The sequence below is a fragment of the Ovis aries genome, chromosome 2, assembly GCF_016772045.2.
Source record: "Ovis aries strain OAR_USU_Benz2616 breed Rambouillet chromosome 2, ARS-UI_Ramb_v3.0, whole genome shotgun sequence".
In the NCBI taxonomy this organism is placed as follows: domain Eukaryota; kingdom Metazoa; phylum Chordata; class Mammalia; order Artiodactyla; family Bovidae; genus Ovis; species Ovis aries.
This window is the reverse complement of record NC_056055.1, coordinates 160322194-160341194: the sequence shown is the minus strand read 5'-3', so window position 1 is coordinate 160341194 and position 19001 is coordinate 160322194. Positions and strand designations below refer to the sequence as shown.

Below are 19001 nucleotides of genomic sequence, written 5' to 3'. Positions count from 1 at the left end.
CTTTTCCAAGTCAAAATAGGAAACAGGTTCTTATGTCCATTGTAAGAGTCAGGGTGCTCAGTAAGATGATGGCAAATACTTCATGTAAGTGAAAATTATTTTATTTTGAATCATACAGAAATATACCATTTCTAAAAGGTATCTAAAGTTCCTTCAGGAAAATAAGCTAAACGTGTTGTGACAAACTCACCTTGGAGGACAAGGATATACTGGGTACCTCTTCCTACACTGGACATTTCATTTGCAATGAGTAAACTGGTAATCAGTAAAACTTTATTTTTTGCAAGCTTGTCATATCTAGTGTAATTTATGCTTCTGGAAGAATTGAACTTTGTTGGAAGGGTGAAGTTTCTGAACCGAGAATGAGGACATGAGGGCTCTGAAATTTGCTGGAAAACAGAGTGCTAGGCTACCAAGTTCCTAGTTCAGGATGTGGACACAGAGCCTCAACATGCTCCCCGTCAGACCACAGGTCTCAGTGTGTCCACCTCCATTCATTTATTCTGGTGATACCTGTGGAAAGTCACAGCCAGCATGCTCCTTTTTCTCCTGGTAAGAAAAAAAAGTATTTTCTCTAGACATTTGTTCTGTTGAACCAAGCTAAACATACGTAGATTTGTTCCTTGCAGACTTGCTTATTTCTAGGCGCCTCCCTACAAGATTTTAGCATAAATAATACACTTCCCTACCTACTACAAGCTACAGGGATCACTAGAAATTATTTTATAAAAGTAAATGGAGCAGAGTTAGTAACACTGCACAATCCCATGTATCTAGAGCAACCTTCACCTGTTTGCCATTTGCGCATAAACTGTCTTCATCACTGTATTCAAACTTTAGGGCATGGACCCTGTCTTACTTAAATTTTTATTTCTAGCTCCTCATATAGTACATAGTGCATTCAAGAATGCCTATTAGAGAGAGTAGCATTGACATATATATACTTCCGAGTATAAAATAGACAGCTAGTGGGAAGCTGCTGTATAGCACAGCGAGCTCATCTCAGTGCTCTGTGATGGCCTAGAGGGGTAGGGTGAGAGGAACGGGGAGGGAGAGGCTCAAGAGGGAGGGGATATAAGTATATGTATGGATGATTGACCATGTTGTACAGGAGAAACTAACGCAACATTGCAAAGCAATTACACTCCAGTTTAAAAAATATAAAAAGAAATGAAAAAGAGGTTTATATATCTATATATCTGTTTACATATATATATATGTGTGTGTGTGTATATGTATCAGTTTTCCATTTAAAAAGTTCGTTAATACTTCCTCAGCTAAGAAAAACTCCAAAGATAAGTTTGGATGGATGGTGCCGAACATGACACTTCTATTCCAGTGCTCAGCATAATCACTCACACAGAGGAAGCCAAATCATGGACTGCATGGTGCGGCAAGGCCATGGCTGCAGGGCATCGCCAAATTTTCTTTGGTCTGTTCTGCAGGGCCCAGTGAGCCCAGACCCAGAGGAATTCCAGTGACAGTGCTCTCTCAACTCTTCATCTTGAACTACCATTGCCAGAAGGTATAGGAAGTTAAGTAGAAGCCTAAGCAGGGCTGACAGTATTTTAATATACAATGCACATCGTAGGTCTCAGTAAGGCATTAAGTTCCTGCAGTTCTGGAATTTTCCTTGAAGGATTCCATAACCAAATTAAGCTTGGGAGAGTGTTGGTTATTGCTCCCACTGCTGTTTTTTTCAGTGCAAACTCCTGATTCTGTGTCTGTTTTATACTTTTCTCCTGTATTTCAATTGCAGCTTTTAACTGTTTTAAGTTAATGGTGAAAACTCACTGGTATTTGCTATAAAATATGTACTAAGAGCTTGCCTTGTCTTTTCAACATTCTTTCTTTTTATTGAACTATAGTTGATTTACAATGTTATGTTAGTTTTCAGATGCATAACAAAGTAATTCAGTTATTTATGTATATTCTTCTTCAGATTCTTTTTGACTATAGATTATTACAAGATATTGAGTATAGTTCCCTGTGCTGTACAGTAGATCCTTGTTGTTTATTTTATACACAGTTCAGTTCAGTCGCTCAGTCGTGTCTGACTCTTTGCGACCCCATGAATTGCAGCATGCCAGGCCTCCCTGTCCATCACCAACTCCTGGAGTTCACTCAAATTCACGTCCATCGAGTCAGTGATGCCATCCAACCATCTCATCCTCTGTCGTCCCCTTCTCCTCCTGCCCCCAATCCCTCCCAGCATCAAAGTCTTTTCCAATGAGTCAACTCTTCGCATGAGGTGGCCAAAGTACTGGAGTTTCAGCTTTAGCATCATTCCTTCCAAAGAAATTCCAGGGCTGATGTCCTTTAGAATTGACTGGTTGGATCTCCTTGCAGTCCAAGGGACTCTCAAGAGTCTTCTCCAACACCACAGTTCAAAAGCATCAATTCTTCAGCGCTCAGCCTTCTTCACAGTCCAACTCTTGCATCCATACATGACCACAGGAAAAACCATAGCCTTGACTAGATGGACTTTAGTCAGCAAAGTAATGTCTCTGCTTTTGAATATACTGTCTAGGTTGCTCATAACTTTTCTTCCAAGGAGTAAGCGTCTTTTAATTTCATGGCTGCAGTCACCATCTGAAGTGATTTTGGAGCCCCCAAAAATAAAGTCTGCCACTGTTTCCACTGTTTCCCCATCTATTTCCAATGAGTGATAGTATCTGTTAATCTTAGATTCCCAGTTTATCCCACCAGCTTCTTTTTTCTTTAACAATCAAACTTTGTTTTCTAGGTCTGTGAGTCTCTTTCTGTTTTATAATTAAGTTCATTTGTATAATTTTTAAAGATTCTACATATAAATGATATAGTATTTATCTTTCTGAATTCACTTAGTACAGCAATCTCTAGGTCCATCCACATTGCTACAGATGGCATTCATTCATTCTTTTTATGGCCAAGTAGTATTCCCTTGTATATATGTGCTATGTCTTCTTTATCCATTCCTCTGCCAATGGACACTTAGGGTGCTTCCATGTCTTGGCTGTTTTAAATAGTGCTGCTGAGAACATTGGGGTGCAGGTGTCTTTTTGAATTAGAGTTTTCATCTTTTCTGGATGTATGCCCAGGAGTGAGATTGCTGGATCATGTTGCTCTATTTTTATTTTTTTAAGGAAAACAGTGGCAAAGAGCACACCAGCCAGTGCAGGAGACATAAGAGATGCGGGTTCAATCCTTGGGTCAGGAAGATCCCCTGGAGAAGAGCATGGCAACCCACTCCAGTATTCCTGCCTGGAGATACCCATGGATGGATGAGCCTGGCAGGATACAGTCCAGAAGGTTCCTAAGAGTCAGATGTGACTGAAGTGACTTAGTGCTCATGCATCCTCATTTCAGTGTAGTATGTGATATATATATCCCCCATGCAAGTGTTTTATCATTAGATCCATTGTCCCATCAAGTGCCCCTTAAAGGAAAAGGTGACTGTACTTTTTATACCTCCTTTCTTCATTCCACAATATTCAGCAAACACTTGGGCCCCCGCTCTGTGTTAGCCCCATTGCTGGAGATGCAAGACTACTCCTACCTTCAGGGAGCTTAAATATGATGAGAGAGGGGGAGAGATATTGCCTGTGGGCACACCTTCTTCTTCTCATTGAAGAATCTGAGGTCTGATGAATGGTTGCGTGGGCTGCTGGGGCATTCAGGGCCGACAGGCAACATTTATCAGTGGACTGAGTAAAGACATATCAAGGAGAATAACTGTTCAAATTTGGGGCTTCAGACCCTAATATCACATTAACCTGGAAAAATAGCAGCAGTGATTGCCATCAGCTGACACACCACCCCCAGACAGAGTGATTGTTCTAGGCAGGAAGGTTGTTCTCTCCTGCGAGCGGAGTCAGGAAAGTATCCCTAATTAGAGTAGTTCCCTGAGCTGGTTCATAATTTGCTTAATCACACTCACTTCACTAAACTATGATTTTGGTTTTAGGGGAGAAAATGCAAGGTTTGGGGAAAGGGAAAGGAAGCAATTAGAATTCAGACTGATCCTCCTCCCTAGTCAGTTTGGGACTGGCAGAAAAGACAGCAAATGACATCAATGGCCAGGTGTAAATATAAGGAAGCTGATTTGGAAAATGGGTCCTTTGAGTGTTGTTTGGGTGAGAATCATTGAGATCACAAAAGAAAGCAGCTGGTAAGTTCCAGAAACCTTTTTTATGTCCGCCTAGAATATGAATAATACACTAAATGGAGTGTAGTGCATATATTTAAATATTTATGTTCGAATGGGTGTCATTTTTTAGCCTGCTCTGCCATGGTCCCATGACTGGATACAATTGCTTTTAAATGATCATTTTGTAGATGCTTGAAAGACGTTGTTTAGAAGATGAAAATCACAGCAAAGCAAACAAAGAAAATGCAGAAGAGACCATTAGAAACCAAATATATCCATCCTGGCCAACCCTATTTAAGAAGTTTTGAAGGCAGTTTAGTTGTAAGGATTAAGATGGAGGAGTTTGTAACTGGACCTGAATTTTAATTCTGTTTGTGATTTACTGGCTCTGTGGTTTTGAGTAAGTTACTTTTCCTATCTTTAAATTTCAAACTCATCTGTAGAAAGGGGATAATAATAGTACCACTTCACAGAGGTGCTGTGAGAATTAAATGAATTAATGGTGTTCAGTGCCTGACACCCATAAGCCCTCAATAAATGTTAGCTTGGATGCTTGGGGCTGGCGCACGGGGATGATCCAGAGAGATGATATGGGGTGGGAGGTGGGAGGGGGGGTTCAGGATTGGGAACTCATGTACACCCATGGTGGGTTCATGTCAGTGTATAGCAAAACCAATACAATAATGTAAAGTAAAATATAGTAAAAATAAAAAATTTTTTTTTAAAAAGGAAGTTGTTCTACATGAGGGCTCATGGAGGAAACCATTAGCAAAGCATTGGAAAGTCTGACCTCTGAGAGCAGCATCTGTGTTTTAGGGACTAAAGCTATGGTGGTGAACAAAACCATGCCAGGCATGTGGTAGGTGCTCCATAAATACTGACTGAATAACTGAAAAAATGGGTTGTGTGCATTTACGGTGTATAAACTGGATTATTCTATGAAATTAACATGCATTTTAAAGGAGGAAAGAATAAGGCAAGAAATAACGGGTAAAAATTTTGAGTGTGGCAAAGGTATATATTTCAAACTTTTAGCAAGGAAAATGTTTATCCTGTGATTTCCCATTAGGGATGCAGGATTTGATTTCCTTTTCTTCTCTAAGATCAGATGATCTGGGGGAGCTGTTTGTAACGTTCTGGATGGTGTCTTCCTGACTGTCCAGCCTCAGCTCCCATCCTCTCCAGCTTGTGTGATGCTACCATGAGCCACTGTTGGGGAGGGACAGGCATACATTGAAACTACTGATTAAGGATGTTTTTTTCTCCCGTTTGCTTCCACATCACAACCCTGGGGGCTCAGATGATAAAGAAGCCGCCTGCAATGTGGAAGTCCTGGGTTCTGTCCCTAGGTTGGGAAGATCCCCTGGAGGTGGGCATGGCAATCTATTCCAGTATTCTTGGCTGGAGAATCCCCATGGACAGAGGAGCCTGGCACGCTACAGTCCATGGGGTCACAAAGAGCCGGACACGACTGAGCAACTAAGCACATGATACTTTAACCTCCCTCTGTGATGGAAGAGAAGCTTGGAGGGGCCAGATCCCAGAGTCCAGCTGCATGTCTGTCCTATTTGTGAGCTGGCCCAACCCGGTGTCTCTTCCAAACTCCCTGGGGAAGCAGTGGGCTGGTTGGTTCCGCCCCTGTCTGTGTGTGGTGTCTTCCTCTGCTCCCTATGTTCCAGGCCTCACACAGAAGGTGGGGAAAGGTGTTGATATTCTCTGCCTGACCCTTGCCTAAAGTCATTTCTAAGACAAGACGTGATGAACAAATACTGTCTTTGGAAGAAGATGTACAGGTTTGCCAAGGAGAGAATGTAGGTCTGGGACCTCCTGGCTACAGGATCGTATAAATCACTCAACACTAGTAAAGTCGAAGTTTTGAAAGTAAATAATTTCCATTTGTACCAGAGCTAATTAGTCTAAGGAAAATGGTGACAGAGATGTATTCTGTAACTTCTCAGGCAGCCCTGGAAGTCTGGCTCCAAAGACAGAGTTTTCAACATATTCATCTCTAAGATGTTACAGGTAGGCAGCTAATATTTACTGAGTTTGCACTGCCTTCAGACATGATTCTAAATGATTGTGATGTTCACTCACTCCCTTGAGGTTGTATTTTTTTATTTTTTCCTTTTACAGTATGGAAACTGAGGCACAAGGGGGTTAAGTGACTTCCCCAACGTTAGCACTAACTCTTAATACTTGATTCAACATGTGAGGAAACTGAAATGCTGAGAAACAGCCCACAAGCTAAATATTTAACTTGATACTCAGTTAAATAGGAATTTTCCCCCAACTATGTGCACAAGGAACCATTGCATCCTTTCCTGTGGGAGTGGGTTATAGGCCCCTCTTACCGCTGAAGCCTTCATGTGGAGATGGGGGGTTGCTGAATTCTGAGATTTCAGAACCTCAGTTGGAGTCCTGGGAGATAAGCCATTTCTCATAGTTCAAAGAGCCTAACAGAAATTGCTCATTTAGGGGCAATAAACAATGTGGGCTGATGAACATGAAAGTTGTGTGTGTGCTTGTCAAAATTCTGTATATCATATTAAGGTAATTATTTTTTGTGGAGCATGCTTTTCATGGCAGTTGTGCATTTTGTTTTACATTAAAACCTGGTTTATTGCATATCTTCTACATTGTTGCTGTTCAGTCACTCAGTCATGTCGGACTCTTTGTGACCCCATGGATTGCAGAACCCCAGGGTTCCCTGTCCTTCACTATGTTCTGGAGTTTGCTCAGATTCATGTGCAATGAGTCAGTGATACTCTCTAACCATCCTATCCTCTGCTGCCCTCTTCTCCTTTTGCCTTCAGTCTTTCCCAGCATCAGGGGCTTTCCCAATACAGTTTATTTAAATCCTTCTAAATGTGGAATCTGGGGTCTAGACTTTAGGAATGAAAAAGTTAGAACGTATTGCCCTGCAGTGAGAGAGGGATGTGTTGCTAATAGTCAACAATCACAGTGGATTCAAATGGATAGAGCACTCCCATTCTGCTGGAAGGCAGGGCTTCCTGGCTGTTCTCTCCCTTTCCTGCATTTTTAATCCATTGTCATATTGCAGACAACTGTGACTGTGTTCTTATTAAGATCTCAGGGGCTTTCCCAATGGAATTTGCAAAATGTAATTAAGATGGTGAATTGTCTGGGACTCCCATCCCTACCACTAAATGATAGCATTTTTATTTGGCTCTGCAATGTTTTTGTATCATTTGCTCTTTGGATTTACAAAGTCCCTGGTCCATTTAGAGAGAACTGTTGATTTTTAAATATACAGTAGGTACTTATCCATAAACTACAGAGCCAGTCAAACCCTGTTTTAATTTAAATTTCGAGTAAGTTATGCATTCATATGGATCAAAATTCAAAACAATGAAATGAGATGTGCTTTGAGAAGTCTCCATCCCACTTCTGTCCTCTTATTAGGTGTATTATTTATCCCTGTCCCTCCACCTACATGTCGTCACTTTTATTAGTTTCCTATAAACTGTTCCTGAGTATATTTATGCATATAAGTATGAATACATATAGCAGTTTTTGTTCCCTCTCTAACATACAAAAATGACATGATATTCATATATTTATAACTATCTCTATTCATATATATATATATATCTCTCCTAGAACTTTTTCACAGCAGAATATAGGGAGTATCTCCTTTTTTTTCTTTTTTTAGCTGTGCCATGCAACATGCAAGATCTTAGTTCCCCGACCAGGGATGGAACCTCTGCCCCGTGCAGTGGAAGTATAGAGCCTTAACTACTAGACAGCCAGGGAAATCCCATTGTTTCAAACGGCTGCATCATATTCCATTTTAGGTGTGTATATATATATGTATACACTCCCCTACACACACACACACATGATCTTTTGATGGACACTTAGGGTTTTGTCCAATCATTTGCTATTATAAACAAGGCTCCAAAGACTATCATGGCAGTATATTATTTTGCATGAAAGCAGACCATCTGTAGAAAAAATTCCCAGAAGTGAGATTTTGGGTCAAGGGTAAATGCATTTGAAATTTTAATAATGTTTCCAAATTGCTCCTTGGAGTCACATTCCCTCCAGCAGTGTATGAAAATGACTGATTTCCTATGGTCTCCTCAAAAGAGTGTTAGAAAACATTTTTATCGATCAGACAAGTCAAAATTTGGAATTTATAAAGTATAGTTTTAATTTATATTTTTTCTATTTGAAAAGATGGTCAGCTTACATCGTGTTGTTTAAAGCCCATTTTATTCATTTTTTCCACAAAATGTCTATTAATGTCCTTTACTAATTTTTCTGTTGGGTTGCTGATAATTTTCTTACAAATTTTCAATGTTAGTGAGATTATCCATTGTTTTGTCTGTGACATGAGTTGAAAATATTTCCCCCAGGTTATTTGCTTTTTTTAAAATTTATGATTTTTTTGTCATACGGAATTTATTTTTGCTTAATGTAATTGAATTTTCAAACTTTTTAATACATTCTAAATTTTTAATCATAGTCAGAATAGCCTTTCCCCACTCCAAGGAAGTCATTTATATTTTCTTGTATTTTTAAGATATTTATTACAGATAATTTTAAGCATAGACAAATTAGAGAAAATAGTATAATAAACCCCAACTACCTGTCATCCAACTTCAACAATTCAGAATATTTTGCCAGTATTATTTCATCTTATTCTCCTACCCATTTTCAGAATATTTAAAGCAAACCCCAGACATTATATTTACTTTGTAAGTACATCAATATATATCAATAACATGTCAAACTTTTTAGGATATAATTTCTATTTCATTGTTATACCAATGATCCCTTAAGATTATCCAGTACCAGTCTGTGTTCAAATTTTCTTTTCTGGAACATTTATGCCTTTGTTTTGTGTGTGTGCAGTCTGATGTATGTACCCAGTTATCCCAACCCAGTTTCTTGAAGTTTATTCTCATCTTACTGGTTTTAGATGCCATCTCCCCATATAACAGACTCTCACATGTATTTCAGTCTGTTTTCCAGATTTTCTATTCTGTTCCATTTGTCTACTCAAATGCTGCTGCTGCACTGTTTTAATTACTGTGGCATTAGAGCATGTTTTATAGTCTTTCTGGACTAGTCATTCCCCAAATGAAATACTAAGTAATCTACTCCAGTTCATGCTATGTAAAATGGCAGAAATATACAGTGCAGCCTCCTCAGATCAGGGATGGGTCTGGTGACTTACAAATCAACAAGGAGTGGGAGTACAATGTGCGAGCATAAATCTGGTCCCTAAGAAAAGTAACAATAATCACACTGTGGGAAAGTAAATAGTAATAACATAAAAGCTGGAAACCTGGGAAGGGTCCTCATCTGCAGCTAGGAGGAGGAAGCAGAACTGGCAAAGCAAAAAGGACATGGTTTTGGTGGTTGAAACGTGCTTCTCCCTTGGGAGCAGATAACCCTGGTTCTCTTTGGCAAAGTCAGAAAGGGCGGTGGTAGAGGAAGTTGCAGTATTTGCTGTGTACCTGCCCTAGCAAACCCATCAGAGACATAAAGCGTGCTGAAGAGCCAAGAGGGCCTGGCCGAAGCGTGTAGTGGAGACTGTGCGATCATTGTGCTCTGGGAAGTTCACAAACCTGAACAGGCAATAACCCTGAACTCCAAGGCTGCCTGTGTGCTGGCTTGTGCCTCTGAAGTAGCAGGAGTGAACCTTATTGTCCCTTTCTCAGGAAAAGGATGAAGATGTTTTATTCTGAACCCTCTTTCCAGGAGACAGTATTAACTCTACCTAACAAAGTACTTTTACTGGAAAGTATCTGAGAGAGGACTTCTAATATGAGTTATTATGGGAAGAGACGGCTGAAGTATTTAGCAAGGGCACACTTTCTTCTTGTAGTTTAGTTGCTAAGTCATGTCTGACTCTTTTTGACCCTATAGACTCTAGCCCTTCAGGCTTTTCTGTCCATGGGATTTTCCAGGCAAGAGCGTTGGAGCAGGTTGCCACTTCATACTCCAGGGGACCTTCCCAACCCAGGGGTTGAACCTGCATCCCTTTTGTCGCCTTCACTGGCAGGGAGAGTCTTTACTACTCAGCCACGAGGAGGGTATACCATACCTTTTTTCCCTCTTGAAATGCATGTATCTGCTGGACTCTGTCTGCACCATCACAAAAGTCCAGAGAATGGTAAGGTGGTTACAGCACAAGGAAAAGACCTGGACCCAGAGTGAGTGGAAAGACTGCACCGGGGTGACTGTGGAATGACTTCACCCCTGGCTGACACCCTCAATAACCTTTGACAGAGCCGGTAACCTCTTCATCCCCAACTTCCTCCTTATAAACTGCAGGAGAGCATACCCGCTTACCTCACAGGGAGGTGGGGAACCTTAATTAGGTTCTGATGGGAAAGTTCTTTACTGATGAGTCATGATCTAGTGACTGTGATAATTTGAGGCTGCACAGCCATGAGTTGCCCGCTGCCCAGACACAGATGCCAAAGGTAAATGGAAATCGGTCATCATCAGAGTCAGGGGAGTAGACTTTTCAAACTGAATGAATGGGTGAAGTCATCCTTGTTCGGGCATATTCAACAATTCCTTACTGAGTGTCTACCCTGTGTGAATGGTAGCAAGCAACTGTGGTGGGGGCAGGAGGAGGTTAGCGAGGAGTGGCAGGCCTGAGGTGCGTGCACTGAGCTGGCTGCTGGAGTGGCTGTTGGCCTCCTTGGAAGACAGTAGCTCAGATTTGTGACTCTTTGGACAAGAAGTCAGTGGTGAGAGCTGGGCGTTGGTTATAGTCGGCTTCACATTCCAGCGTGGTTTAAACAATAAGAGTCATTGGGGCTCCCCCAGGCCCCCTCACTTTCCAGATGCCAGTCTTACCAAATCCCTAACCTAGCTTTCTCTCTTAGGTGTTCCAGGGAAAAGAATCTTTGTGTTCATTAACAAAAGGGGAAAAGAAAAGAGACCCCTCTTTTGGCCTCTTTGATTTCTGTATTTGCCTGAAGCTGTTTTACAGAGTACTTTCAAGGTGTGCTTTATTTTAAGCACAAGGTAAAAGGGACTCTTTTAGGCATTATCATAGAACACTGTCTCTGCCAATAAGGAGTTTTATGGTCTGGAAATTGGTACAGAATATGGATGAGATCTCAATGTACATTTCAAGCTGAACCGTTTTTTCTTTTTTTTTTTTAGGTGTCCTTGGGTGAGAGTAGCAGGAAGTAAAAGAGGAGGCGAAGAGAAAATTAAGAAGGGTGAGTACGAGTAGATTTGGAAGGTGAAGTAAATGGCTTCTCTGGGCAAATGAGGCTGCTAAGACCATTATTGCAATAGGAAGTTTTTGGACTGTGGAGGTGAGAGGTAACCAGAGAAAAATCAGAGGAAGTTCAGGAGAAAGTCCTTCATTTAAGTGACAAGCCCATTGTCACATAAAAATAGTGTTGTTTATTGAAACACAACATTTTAAGGAAGGAGAATAGGGCAAATCGTAATTGTGTTAATGTGGAATTCTGGTTTTCAGTGAATTTATTTTAATTTTTAAAATATAGAATTTTTAAAGATTACTTTGCATTTATAGTTATTAGAAAATATTGGCTATATTGCCTTGTACAACACAGCCTTGAGCCTATTTTTTAAATTATTTTTTTAGTTTACAATATTTTAAACTCCATAGTTTGTACCTCCCACTTCTCTCACCCCCCCTGCCCCCGCCTTGCCTCCGTGCTGCCCTCCTCACCTGACTCCACTTGTAACCATTAATTTGTCTCTACATCTGAGTCTGCTCCTTTTTTGTTATATTCACTAGTTTGTTATATTTTTCAGAGTCCACATATAACTGATAGCATGTAGTGTATCTTTCTGGTGTATTTCATTTAGCTTATGCCTTCCAAGTCCATCCATGTTGCTACAAATGGCAAAATTTTATTTTCTTTTTACGGCTGAGTATGGCTTGCCTGGAAAATCCCATGGACAGAGGAGCCTGGTGGGCTGCAGTCCATGGGGTCGCTAAGAGTCTGACATGATTGAGCGACTTCACTTTCACTTTTCACTTTCATGCATTGGAGAAGGAAATGGCAACCCACTCCAGTGTTCTTGCCTGCAGAATCCCAGGGACAGGGGAGCCTGGTGGCTGCCATCTGTGGGGTCGCACAGAGTTGGGCATGACTGAAGCGACTTAGCAGTGGCAGTATTCCATTGTATGTATGTACCACTTCTTTATCTGTTCATCTGTTGATGGACACGCAGGTTGCTTTCCCGACTCAGCAGCTGTAAATAATGCTGCCGTGAACATTGAGGTGCATGCATCTTATTCAACTAGTGACTTTTAAATTTTTTTCAGTAATACCTGGGAGTAGAATTGCTGGGTCATATAGTAGTTCTATTTTTAGTTTTTTGAGAAACCTCTATACTGTTTTCCACAGTGGATGCGCCAATTTACACTCCCACCAACAATGTATGAGTGTTCCCTTTTCTCCACATCCTCACCAACATTTGCTATTTGTATTATTTTTGTTGATAGTCATTTTGACAGGTGTGAGGTGACAACTCATTGTGCTTTTGATTTGTATTTCTCTTATATTAGCAATGTGGAGCTTCCTAACATGTTCCTATTGGCCATCTGCATGTCCTCTTTGGAAAAATGGCTATCAAGTTCTGCTCATTTTTTAATTGGGTTGTTTATTTTTTTTATAGAGTCCTTTGAGCTGTTTACGCATGTTGGTTATTAATCCCTTATCAGTCATGTCATTTGCAAATATTTCCTTCCTTTCAGTAGGTTGTCTTTTTGTTTTTCAGTTGTTTCCTTTGCTGCACAAAATCTTTTCAGTTTAATTAGGTTCCATTTGTTTATTTTTGCTTTTATCACCTTTAATTTAGGAGACAGACCCAAAAAATATCCCTGTGATTTATATCAAAGTGTGTTCTGCCTATGTTTTCTTCTAAGAGTTTTAGGGTTTTGGTCTTACTTTTAGGTCTTTAATTCAGTTTATGTTTGTATGTGGTGTGATAGAATGTTCTAATTTCATCCTTTTACATGTAGCTGTCCAGTCTTCACCTATTGAAGAAATTGTCTTTTCCCCATTGTATATTTTTGCCATCTTTATCAAAGTTCAGGTTGATTATTATTGGCTGTAAGTATGGGGGTTTGTTTCTGGACTCCTGTCCTCTTCCACTGATCTATATGTTTTTGTGCTAGTGCCACACTGTTTTGATTACTGTTGTTGTTCAGTCGCTCTTTGCAACCCCATGGACTGCAGCATGCCAGGCTTCCCTGTCCTTCATAATCTCCGGGAGTTTGCTGAAACTCATATCCATTGAGTTGGTGATGCCATCCAACCTTCTCATCCTCTGTCATCTCCTCCTCCTCCTGGCTTCAGCTTTCCCAGCCTCAGGGTCTTTTCCAGTGAATTGACTCTTTACATCAGGTGGGCAGGATATTGGAGCTTCAGCTTCAGCATCAATCCTTCCTATGAATATTCAGGGTTGATTTCCTTTAGGACTGACTGATTTGATCTCTTAGCAGTCCAAGGAACTCTCAAGAGTCTTCTTCTTCACTTTCTGCCATAAGGGTGGTATCATCTGCATATCTGAAGTTATTGATATTTCTCCTGGCAATCTTGATTCTAGCTTGTGATTATTGTAGCTTTGTAATATAGTCTGAAGTTAAGGCATGTGATTCCTCCAGCTCTGTTCTTCTTTCTCAAGATTGTTTTTACTATTTGGGATCTTTTGTGCTGCCAGCAGCAGTATTCATGTGTGGAATGTTCCCCCTTATGGCTCTGACTAGTGTCTACATCCACTCGGTAAGCTGCAGCCACCTCCCATCTTTCTGGGTGACTCTCTTGAGACAAGCAGGGAGATCTGGCGCAGGTTCCTATCAAATTACTTCTTTTGTCTTAGGTCCTGGTTGTATGTGAAATTCTGTGTAGCCCTTTTAAGAGTGAAGTCTCTATTTCCCCCAATACTGTGAAGCTCCTGAAATTAAGCCCTACTAGCCTTCAAAGTCAAATGCTCTAGGGCAGAGGTCCCCAGCCTCTGGGCCACAGACTGGTACCTCCTGTCAGATCAGCAGCAGCATTAGACTGGAAATAAAGTACACAGTAAATGTTATCATTTGCACTTGAATCATCCCAAAACTTTCCCCCTCTCCTGCCGGCCCACAGAAAAATGGTCTTCCAGGAAACCAGTCTCTGGTGCCAAAAAGTCTGGGGACTACTGCTCTAGCGGATGATCTTCCTGAGGCAGGACCATGCAGGCTGGGGAACTGGACATGGGGTCCGGAATTCTTATGCCTTTTGGGAGAACCTGTACAATATAATTCTCCAGTCTGGGGGGTCAACCACTCAGGGGTATGGGATTTGATTGTTTCTTGAGTCTGCCTTTCCTAGTTGTCTTGTTGTGGTTCCTTCTTTATGTCTTTAGTTGGAGAAGATCTTTTTTGGTGGGTTCTAGTCATTTTTTATGGGTGATTGTTTTGAAGATAGCTGTTGTTTTGCTGTGCTCATGAGAGGAGGTGAGCTCAGGGTCTTCCTACTCCCCCATCTTTCCCCCTTCCTCAGTGAAATGTTTATGTTTAAATAAACTTACATTTCTGTGTTAGGTTCTATGATGTAGTAAGAGTACAGCTTTGAATACACTAAAGCTTCCATGGGCTGCAGTGCTGTGTTCATCAAAATGTGTTCATTTTTCTCAGCTCTTTTATTAAATAAGGTTCAGGAATTTCACCTCCCTCTCTTTCACCTTATTTCATGATGTTCTTTAGTGATCAGGAGCAGGAAAAAAGATGCGTTTTGGTGGACTTATGATATTTGCATGGGATTATAAAATATTTTTCAGCTAGATTTTTCTTGTTAATATTCTCATTTTCTTTCCAAAGCCTTCATTCTCCCCTTGATTAGTTTGTGGCATATCCGGTTGTAACAGTTGCTCTTATGCTCTCCTGGTGAAGAGGTGTTGTTTAGTCACTGCAGCTATTCCTGACACTTTGTTCAGTGTGACTCACTTCCTAGTGTTTTGAGACTAGATTCACAGCTTCGTCAGGGTCCTGGAAGGAACCAGATGGCACATTCAGACTGGTGTTATTTGAGAGAATGAATAAGGGGCTATTACAGTGGTTTGGGCTGGGTTTAGGGATATCGACAAAGGATAGTCCCAGCCTTCAGAGATGGCAACAGAGAGAAGCCATTTCTCTCCTACAGGCCTGAAGCTGTGAGTTGCTCAGTCGTGTCTGACTCTGCCACTGCATGGACTGTGGCCCACTAGGCTCCTCTGAGCATGGAATTCTCCATGCAAGAAAACTGGAGTGGGTAGCCTTTCCCTTCTCCAGAGGATCTTCTCGACCCAGTGATTGAACCTGGGTTCCCCTGCATTGCAGGCAGATTCTTTACCATCTGAGCCTCGGATAAGAAAAAATGGTTACTGGAACCCAGGAGAAGGTAGCTATGAAGTTAGGGACCTGACAGGCGCTGAGAGACATGACGACAGCCTGGCAGGGCAGTAAATTCCTCAGTCTCACTCTCTGCCCACTCTCCAGTGTGCCCGTTCCTGCCACTGGCCAAATCAAACCGAGAGCCCGTAGGAAAGGGAACTGTGCGCCCAGTCATCGTAGCTTGGCTTCGCAGGGCACAGATCAGAGTGGACAAGGCTGGATGGCGGGGCTGGAGGAGCAAGAGATGAAAGCCCAGCAGGGCTCAGTCCCTTTCACCCTTTTAGGATAGCTTGGGAAGGTCATGTGGTCAGAGCATATTTAAGGCCCAACCTAGTGTGTGTTGAACCACATGTGAATACACTAGGCCAGCGATGGGCAGAGCTTTAGTTGTTGAAAACAGAGCTCTCACAATCTTCATGTGTTCACCTAAAATCTAAATGAACAGTCAACATGGAAATGGAAATTCTGTTGGTGGAAAAGATGAAAAAGCTTTTTTTTTTTTTAAAGGTAATGCCTGTGTGTGTGAGGCATTTAGAGGTCTTTAGCTCATCTCTAAGCAAGAGTTGGAGCTGCAGTTCCCACTCCAGTGCTCGATAAGGAAGGGCAACCTTGTATCCCCAAACAAACCCCAAGCATTTTCCAGGGTGGAGACTATTACATGGAGCAGAGTAGACACAGAAAGTTTTCATGAGGGAGAAATATTGGAGCTTAGCCTTTAAACAAGAGTGAGAAACACAAAGTATTTCTTTAAAAAAGAGTGAGAAATACAAAGTATTTCTTTAAAGAAGAGTGAGAAATACAAGCACAGAGTCTACTGCTCTTTTTTTCTTTTTTTGAATTTTTTAAAAAATTAAAAAAATTTTAATTGCAGTATCATTGCTTTTCAGTGTTGTGTTTCTGCTATACAGCAATATGAATCTGCCATCTGTATGCATATATCCCCTCCCTCTTGAATTCCCCTCCTACCCACTCACCATCCCACCCCTCTAGGTCATCAAGGAGCACTGAGCTGAGCTTCCTGCTAATTATCTATTTTACACATGATGGTTTATATATGTCAATGCTACTCTCTCAACTTGTCCCACCCTCTCCTTCCCACACCACAGTGACCACAAGTCTGGTCTCTACATCTCCATTCCCATCCTACAGATAGGTTCATCAATACCATTTTTCTAGATTTCATATGTATGCATTAATATCCAATATTTGTTTTTCTCTTTCTGACTTACTTTACTTTGTATGACAGACTCTAGGGAGCCTGTTGCTTTTTAAAGCACACTTTATGAGAACTGTTTTTATTTATGAGCATAGAGAAAGATGTATGGATGTGAGAGTTGGACTATAAAGAAAACTGAGCACTGAGGAATTGATGCTTTTGAACTGTGGTATTGGAGAAGACTCTTTTTTTATTTTTGGATTCTTTTTTTTTTTTTAACTTTATTTTACTTTACAATACCGTATTGGTTTTGCCATACATTGACATGAATCTACCACGGGTGTATACAAGCTCCCAATCCTGAATCCCCTCCCACCTCCCACCCCATATCATCTCTTTGGATCATCCCCATGCACCAGCCCCAAGCATCCTGTATCCTGTATCGAACATAGACTGGCACTTCGTTTCTTACATAATAGTATACATGTTTCAATGCCATTCTCCCAAATCATCTCACCCTCTCCCTCTCCCTCAGAGTCCAAAAGTCTGTTCTATACATCTGTGTCTCTTTTGCTGTCTCGCATACAGGGTTATCATTACCATCTTTCTAAATTCCGTGTATATGTGTCAGTATACTGTATTGGTGTTTTTCTTTCTGGCTTACTTCACTCTGTATAATCGGCTCCAGTTTCATCCATCTCATTTAGAACTGATTCAAATGTATTCTTGAGAGTCCCTTAGACTGCAAGGAGATCCAACCAGGGTGTTCATTGGAAGGACTGATGTTGAAGCTGAAACTCCAATACTTTGGCCACCTGATGCAAAGATCTGACTCATTTGAAAAGACCCTGATGCTGGGAAAGATTGAGGGTGGGAGGAGAAGGGGACGACAGAGGATGAGATGGTTGGATGGCATCACTAACTCGATGGACATGGGTTTAGGTGGACTCTGGGAGTTGGTGATGGACAGGGAGGCCTGGCGTGTTGTGGTTCATGGGGTCGCAAAGAGTCGGACACGACTGAGCAACTGAACTTAATAGACAAAGAATATAGATTTATCAGAAAGGAGATAAATGAAAATACTCCACTGAGGCCTAAATATTGTGCTCACATATATTCTAGAGTAGTTTCCTTAAAACTCATCTTCAGAGGAGTTTTACATTCTTCTCTCTTATATACTTAGATAATCACAGCATTTGAGAGCTGAAAATAGGTGTATTGAATTTGTCTTAAATCTGGCCCAGATATGGTATAATCTTAATCATATTTGCTGGTATGTAATCCATTGAGGAACCATAAGTCTCTCATTTTAGATTTTTTTTTGCATCATAATGTTGTGTTAGTTTCTGCTATACAGCAAAGTGAATCAGCCATACATATACATATATTCCCGTTTTTGGATTTCCTTCCCAGTTAGTCACCATAGAGCATTGAATAGAGTTCCCTGTGCTATACAGTCCTTGTTGGTTTTTTATTTAGAACATAGTAGTGTATATAAGTCAATCCCAATCTCCCAATCCATTCCACCCCCTTCTAATTTTAGTGTTTAATACTTATTTAATAGTTTGATAATTAAACCAACAATGTATAGGGACTTAGTCATTCTCCTTTAATTCCCACAACTCTGTGCAAAATAGATAGTTAATATCTGTTTTACTGATAGGAACCCGAGTCTCAGAGCAGTAGAGGAATCAGCCAGAGGTGGCAGGTCCAACTAATGGCAGGGTCAGAATTTGCTCCCAGGCCTGAGTGCCTCTAAAAGCCATTCTCCCTGTGCTAGACAAGGCAGCATATACACTTGACTCGACGTTTGTGGGACTGTGAAACGTTGCTTAAATGTCATTTTTCATGATGCAATTAAAACACTATTTAATGCCTATAATTTTTCAATTTCCTCTGGGAATATAAAGTGATGCACAAATATATCTTTATGTGTACACTTCCTTCTGCTCCAAGTGGTAATAGTGATAATTTATAGGGCAAGTGACATGCTGTAACTTTGTTATATATGTAGAATGCAGAAATTTTTTTTACTAGAATTGCTTTTATAAGCTTGTTACCTTCCAGAGAGTTCTTTGAATAATCAGTTCTGGAATTTGTGACTGTGCAAAAGTTAGCATGATATTCTTTTGCCATTGCATGTAGTTTATTGTTGGTTTTCAAATGGCCTCCTGTTTTAGAATGATAGCCATGAACATGTTCTTGTGCAATACAATTTTAGATATAGAATCAGGAATAATGTGGGCTAGTTGTATAAACCATGGTCCGTGACATAAGAAGGACATGAAGAAAGACAACAGGACAAATGCATAGCAACAGTTCTGCATCCTCAA

At 40.8% G+C, this 19001-nt stretch overlaps 1 protein-coding gene across 4 annotated transcripts in view; it reads left to right on the top strand.

Moving 5' to 3' along the window:
- The window catches only part of LYPD6B (LY6/PLAUR domain containing 6B), a 252349-nt gene that overhangs the window by 207269 nt on the left and 26079 nt on the right, over positions 1–19001 (top strand). For all 4 annotated transcript variants that reach the window (XM_015093424.4, XM_060409978.1, XM_015093423.4 and 1 more), the window contains one exon: positions 11282–11340. Coding sequence is in view for 2 of the 4 variants with exons in the window: in XM_015093423.4 (XP_014948909.1) it covers positions 11282–11340 (59 nt within the window). In the remaining 2 variants the exon portion in view is untranslated. The remainder of the gene's footprint in view (positions 1–11281; positions 11341–19001) is intronic.